This window comes from Oenanthe melanoleuca, chromosome 1A, assembly GCF_029582105.1.
Source record: "Oenanthe melanoleuca isolate GR-GAL-2019-014 chromosome 1A, OMel1.0, whole genome shotgun sequence".
Taxonomy (NCBI): Eukaryota; Metazoa; Chordata; class Aves; order Passeriformes; family Muscicapidae; genus Oenanthe; species Oenanthe melanoleuca.
Window position 1 is genome coordinate 202205 of NC_079334.1, and position 7333 is coordinate 209537.

Here is a 7333-nt window from a genome sequence, read left to right on the forward strand (position 1 = left end):
ATATTAAAGAAAAAAGCCCCAGCAATATTCCTTCTGTTTGCACCACGCAGCGATGCCCCAGTCTCCCCAAAACCAGCTGGGATGTGAGAACACCAGCAGCAGATTAGGAGAAATTCACACAAATGTCACAGTTAACAAAACATCATGTGTCACTGTTTGCCCCCTCCAGCCCCCAACAAGCTTCTCAAAACACATTTCATACACAGGGTCACTGTTCTGGCTGTTTATTTAATTAACATGACAACCCAGAGTACACAGGATTTCTTTCAGTTCCCCAGCTCTGCATTTTCACACTTCAGGCAGAAGGAGCAGAAAGTCACCACTGTACTAGACTTTTTTTGCCAATACACCATAATATACATTTCTTGATTTAACCAATGGACAAAAATAGATTCTAAGCCTTTCATGGGAGTTTCAGCAGCAGTTTTAACATTTTTGTGAGACTGAAAGAAAAATTTAAAAACCCGAGTAGAGCAGGCTTGCGTAAATGAAGCCATGCAAAAGAAAATCAAGCATTACCTCTGGAACCCCTGGGTGATTTTTCCTGGAGCCTTACTTAAATATTTTACACTGCTGTGTTTCAGCAAGTCACCAGATGACATAACTCCTCAGTATTCCTTAGTTTTCAGTGACCTAAATGGCAGTGCCAGTAAATCTTAGTGCAGTAATTACAGCTCAATAAACCCTATTAGCAGGAGGTATATGGTATATAAAACCTCACATGTCTAACAGGAGACCTATGCCTTCCACACAAAGTTCAGTATCTAAACTCAATCTGCCATCTCCCCTCTAAAATTTTAAATTTCTTTATGTTGCACCCTGATCTCTCCCATTTTCAGGCCAGAGGACAGGATCCATAATATCAATTTTTTTATATAACATAAAGGTACATTTGTCTACTTTTTAAGGCAAAACGAGGAAGAACCAGCAAAGGGGAAGAAGCAACACATTCCTGGAACTAACAAAGCTCTCACAGCCAAACAATGAGAAGAGATAAAGCCTCAATTTTCCCTCGGAAAAAAAAGAAAAACGGACAACTACATTTCGTTTTCTGCACTATTTCTGAGCTGTTATCACTGCAGGGATATCTCTGGTGTGAGCTGAGGCAGGGCTGTCTCCTCAGCTCCAGACAGGCTGGATACCCACGGCCCAACTCCCCCAGGCTGGGAACAGCAGAGCCACCGACAGAGCCCCACCAAAACCAGCCAAAAACTGAGCAAAAACCCACTGCTGCTGCTGGGGGAAGGCAGGAGAGCCTGGCACCGGAGCTGCAGCCCTGAGAAACAGCTGAGAGGAGAGAGAGCTCGGAGAGGAGAGAGAGCGCTGAGAGGAGAGAGAGCTCTGAACAGGAGAAAGAGCTCTGAGAGGAGGAATAGCTCTGAGAGGAGGAATAGCTCTGAGAGGAGGAACAGCTCTGAGAGGAGGAACAGCTCTGAGAGGAGGAACAGCTCTGAGGAATAGCTCTGAGAGGAGGAACAGCTCTGAGAGGAGGAACAGCTCTGAGAGGAGGAACAGCTCTGAGAGGAGGAATAGCTCTGAGAGGAGGAATAGCTCTGAGAGGAGGAACAGCTCTGAGAGGAGGAACAGCTCTGAGAGGAGGAACAGCTCTGAGAGGAGGAACAGCTCTGAGAGGAGGAACAGCTCTGAGAGGAGGAGGCTGCGGCGGCGCGGGCGGGCACCGAGCCCAGCCTGCAATAAGGACAGACCCTCCGAGCGTGTGGGCAAAGCAAAGCCAAGAGCTCCTGCCCCCAGCCAGCAGGGAAGGAACAGAACTGAAATGTGAAAGGAAACCTGCCTGCCTTGGGAGGGGGGAGCTGCTGGCCTGCAGGGACACCAGAGCTTCTGTCACTCAGACAGGCTGCAGACGCTCCTGTGGGCCGTACCCCCACATCCTCTAGGGCAAAAAGCAATCCTACAAAAGCAAACCAAACCACTTGCAGCAGCTGTAAATAACAGGCACTAGTCATAAATCCAGGGTAGCTGAAAGCTTCCCGTTCCCCTGAACAAAACAAACAAACAAAAGCAGGAGTCTCCAGCAGGGTTTAAATCTGCCCAGCTGCGATCTCTGTGCAGCACTCCACCCAAAGCACCAAAAATCACAAAATCACCCCCTGGATTGCTGCATGTGGAGAGTAACACGGTGATCGGAGGCACAAGCCCTGGAGCACATGGGCATTGTAACATTTTAGTGCTAAAAACAACACATGGAACATGTTCGTGCTCCCCTCCCTACCCCCACCAACCTCCCCCCTGCACTTCCAGAAGGAGATAAAATGTTGGAGAATAAAAGAGATAAAAACCTGGAAAAAACTCCCGAAGCCATCCTCTTGGTGACACTTTTACTGGAGAAAAAAAAAAAAAAAAAAGCAAAAAAGAGACGGTATTTCTTCATCCACTCCTTGCCTGTCCCATCCCTCCATTCACAGCCTCTCTGCATCCTCAGCCGGATCTCGGTGAGTGAGCCCCAGGGCGCTGATCATCCCCAGCCAGCCCGAGGAAATCACAGGCACACAACACTCAGCTGGGAGCAAGAGCACACATTTCTCAATGAGATCCACACACCAGTCTGGAAGATTTAATCAAAAAACTTTGCCGAAGTTGGGAAAGAAAAAAAAAACACATACAAAAAGCAACCACAAAAAGCACAGAATTAAACCAAAAATGGGGAAAGAAGATTTTCAGCAACCACAGAAGGTTGCATCATGGTATCATTTGAATTCTGGATGGTGGCTTTTTTTTAATGAAGGTTTTTCTTTTCAAATTCTTTTTGGAACTGACAGGCAGATAACACAAGTTATGCTAATACAATATCCACGTTACAGTTTGCAATTCCTGGTACTGTCCTTTACCTGACAGTGCCACATAGATTCACCCTCAAATTCCAGTAGGGAAAAATGCAGATTATAATAGAGATGTGTGTGACTAAAAAAGAAAAGTTCCAAAATTCCAGATTTCATAGTATCTCATATTACAGAAACAATCAGATATGAAGGGAATCAAATTCTGGAAAAATAAAAGCCCAGCAATGGGAAAGGTTACCCAGGAGGTGATGGAAAGGATCTCTCAAACTTTGCCTAATGTTCCTCACTAAATTGGAGTCTGTGTTTCAAAGCAATAAAGTGGATCTATTTCCCGACGAAAACTACTGGCAGCTCACTGATGTAAAAACAAGACCAGAAACATTCAGGGGATGTTATTTAAAAGCAGGGGGGCAGAGAAGGCCTGGTTTCCTTTCAAAGCCCTCATCTCTATTTTTAACATGTTACATTTTAAAACTGTCCAAAAAAAAACATTTACCTGTGCTGTCTTTAAGTCTGCAGGGCGCTGATTTTTGCTATAAACATAAACTTTGTTTGCTGTAAGACAGTCCCACTTCTCCCATTAGTTCTTTAAGAGCTTTGTTTCGGCTTTTCCATTTTTCTATCACACTAGCATTTATTTAAGAGTTTAGGGAGAGAAGTTCACATACACACAGCCACCTTGTGATAAAAAAAAATAAATACAGAAAGTCTCCCCAAACTCCAAAGTAATCATCCATTTCCAATGACACAGTGTCACAAGCAATACCAGATCCCACTATTGATTAACAGTGAGAACAAAAGAAAGAGAAACTTGCCAAAATGCTGCAGCGGGTGAACTGAACAGCTGCCAGCTAACTCCAGAGCCTGGGAGTGGGAATTGCTCAGGGCAAGGCTGAGCACTGACCCCAGGAAATGCAGCATCAGGGAGAAGGATGGTGTCCCCCACCACCAGTTTAACTGCTGGTACATGCAGGGGATGTGAAGTCCCTCCCTAAGAGGGACAAGGACCACGGTGACGGGCTCCTGTCTCCCAATGATTGCATTAGAGATGGTAACTAAAAGGCTGCATTTATTGCAAGTGTGAAAGCAAGTGGAAACTATGTTTAAAACCTTACAAATGTGTATTGTGTGAAACCACAAGAAATACCTAGCATCACCAAGTAAGCATAAACAGTTCTAATTTCGTGCCTTATTGTAACAGTTTTATTTTCGTGCCTTATTGTACTTACAAATTACTCTTACACCATTCCCTCTCAGTTCCTGTTAAAGCCAGAACGGGGTCAGTTTTCTACTTTTTCACACTGTATTTGTCTGTGGTAAATATTTACTTTACCTAAATGAAACTGTTAAATAAATAAGTACGTTTGTTGTAAAACAAGTCTCAAATATCTAAGGTTGTCAGGCCCTCTTCTAAGAAATGTCAAAACCCACAAAGGGATGTAACCGAACCATTTCCAGAAACAAACAGCCATCCCACACCATACAGTTGGATGTCATTGCTTGGAAAATACTTTGCTGCTTATCCAGCAAGTCACCTGAAAGAAAACCTTTGGTGTATGACAACGTGCTTCACTTGATCACAGCGCACAGAACAATTTTCAATACTAGTTGGGAAAAAAAAGAAAAAAAAAGCTTAACACCTTCTAATACTTATTTTCCCCCCAGGTCTTTGCACTGCTCAGCAGGGGTTGCTGCTTTTAAAGACGCTCAGTTACACGCAACCCATCCTGCGACACTTTTGCGGGGCAATATTAAATCTCATGACAAGTGAGGAACACCCGAAATGCAGAGCTCAGCGCACTGAGTCCGTGTCAGCACTCTATAGGAAAGGCTGCACAGCCTGTATGGGGCTGTGTGCAGGAAAGGCTGTACAGCCTGTATGGGGCTCTATAGAGGAAAGGCTGTACAGCCTGTATGGGGTTCTATAGAGGAAAGGCTGCACAGCCTGTATGGGGTTCTATAGAGGAAAAGCTGTACAGCCTGTATAGGGATCTATAGAGGAAAGGCTGCACAGCCTGTATGGGGTTCTATAGAGGAAAGGCTGCACAGCCTGTATGGGGTTCTATAGAGGAAAGGCTGTACAGCCTGTATGGGGCTCTATAGAGGAAAGGCTGCACAGCCTGTATGGGGCTGTGTGCAGGACAGGCTGTACAGCCTGTATGGGGTTCTATAGAGGAAAGGCTGTACAGTCTGTATAGGGATCTATAGAGGAAAGGCTGTACAGCCTGTATGGGGCTGTGTGCAGGACAGGCTGTACAGCCTGTATGGGGTTCTATAGAGGAAAGGCTGTACAGTCTGTATAGGGATCTATAGAGGAAAGGCTGTACAGCCTGTATGGGGCTCTATAGAGGAAAGGCTGCACAGCCTGTATGGGGCTGTGTGCAGGACAGGCTGTACAGCCTGTATGGGGCTCTGTTTAGGAAAAGCTGTACAGCCTGTATGGGGCTGTGTGCAGGACAGACACCCGCGCCTGGCTGCTCCCTTCCCCAGCTCTCCCGAGGTGTGCGCTGACCCGGGCGCATCGCCGGCAATGAAGTTCTCGCTCAGCCATTGCGGTCAGAGCCTCCCAGAGGAAAGCAAGCTGCGATCGGCCGCGTGTGTCCCGCACGGCCCCGCAGCCGGCGGAGCGGGGCTACCGACCAGCGGGAGCGGGGCTACCGACCAGCGGGAGCGGGGCTGCCGACCAGCGGGAGCGGGGCTACCGACCAACGGGAGCGGGGCTGCCGACCAGCGGGAGCGGGGCTGCCGACCAACGGGAGCAGCCCGGGAGGCAAAGGGCACCGAGAGCCTGGGGACCGGCCACCGCCCCGACACGGGACTCTCCCACCGGGACGAGCCGCGGGCTCACGGACACACACCCTGCCGAGCCTAAAGCGGTTCGAAAAGGCTGAGGCGCCTTTCTAGGAAAGAGCGATTCCCAAGTGATGCTGGGCAGCCGCGGGCTGCGCTGGGGCAGGCTCGGCACGGCCGCCCAGACTCCCCGGCCGGCTTGAGGAAAGCCGCAGCTGTGGAGGAAAGCCCCGGGCAGCGCTGTGCTCCGGAGAGCCTGGCTGCAGCGGAGAGCAGAGCCCGACTGTCCCGGAGAGCAGAGCCCGGCTGTCCCGCATAGCCCGGTTGCCCCGCACAGCTCGGCTGCCCCGCACAGCCCGGCTGTCCCGCAGAGCAGAGCCCGGCTGCTCCAGAGAGCCCAGCTGCCCCGCACAGCCCGGCTGCTCCTGCTCCGCGCCAAGCCCGCAGCGAGCGCCGGCAGCTCCCCCGCAGCTCGGGACCGCGTCCCCAGCCGTGCCTACCTGCTCCCGGGGGATGCAGGGCAGCGAGGTCCTGCGGTGCGTCTTGCTGCCGCCGCCGGCCGACATCTCGGGGGAGATCATGGAGCTGGAGCGGCGCCGGGGCTGCGGGGCCGGGGGCGCGGCGGGACGCTCGGCCGGCGGGGCGGCGCGGCGCGGCGGCCACAGCCGCTCGGCACAGCCGGCCACGAGGATGCCCAGCAGCCCCAGCAGGTAGGCCAGGTAGGGCCGCCAGGACGCCGGGACCCTCTCCAAGGCGACGAGGGACGTGGTCTTGGCCGCGCTAGTCACGGCGAGCATGAGGACGCCGTGCCTCAGCCTCAGCACCAGCCATGTCACGGCGGCCAGGCAGCTCAGCACCACCCCCGTGGCGGCGAGGGAGAGCGAGTGATCCTCCTCCTCCTCCTCCTCCTCCTCCTCCTGCTTCTCCTCCTCCCGCGCCGCCAGTGCCGTCTGCGCCGCCGCTTCCCCCCCGCAGCAGGCGGCCAGCAGCGGCACCGGCAGCGGCAATAGCAGCGGCGGCAATAGCAGCAATACCAGCAATAGCAGCGGCGGCAATAGCAGCAATAGGAGCAATAGGAGCAATAGCAATAGCAGCGGCGGCAATAGCAGCAATAGCAGCAATAGCAGCGGCACCGCCCGCACTCCGCCCCGCACCGGGCAGCGCCCCGCGCCCAGCCAGGCGCCGGCCGGGCACAGGGGCACCGCGCCGGGGGCACCGAGCGGAGTCGGCAGCACCGGGAGGAGCGGCAGCACCGGGAGGAGCCCGCAGCACCGAGAGGAGCCGGCAGCACCGAGAGGAGCCCGCAGCACCGAGGGGAAAGTTTGCAGCCGCTCCGGGGCTCCCGCGGTCCGGGCGCGCTCCCTCGCTCCGCGCTGGGCTCGCTGCGCACCCAGGGGCGGTGGGCGCTCGCCCCGGGGCTGGGCCCGGCCGGGCAGGGTCCGGGCAGGGTCGGTGCCCGCCGGGCAGGGTCCGGCAGGGTCCGACAGGGTCTGGCAGGGTCAGTGCCCGCCGGCCGCGGCCGCTCCCCGCCGCAGCAGCGCCCGCATCTTCCGCGCAGCGCCGCGACCACCTCGGGCTTGGGGCAGCGGGGTGGGGCGGTCAATTAAAATTTATTTTTTAAGTACAGGACTGGGAGAGACGCGGCGTAAGAAAATGGGGAAAGGGCAGATGTAGCATCTCAGAAGTGCTGCCCAATTTCTAGGCCATCCTTCGCTGCCCGAGGGTCCGGCCCGGAGCATCCC

General features: G+C 53.1%; 1 protein-coding gene across 2 annotated transcripts in view; it reads right to left on the reverse strand.

The window, feature by feature from the left end:
* PDE3A (phosphodiesterase 3A) overlaps positions 1-7028 on the reverse strand; it is a 190845-nt gene extending 183817 nt beyond the window's left edge. For both annotated transcript variants that reach the window (XM_056515200.1, XM_056515195.1), the window contains exon 1: positions 6092-7028. In XM_056515200.1, the coding sequence (XP_056371175.1) occupies positions 6092-6388 (297 nt within the window). In that variant the 5' untranslated portion in view covers positions 6389-7028. The remainder of the gene's footprint in view (positions 1-6091) is intronic.
* Positions 7029-7333: the final 305 nt, after the last annotated feature.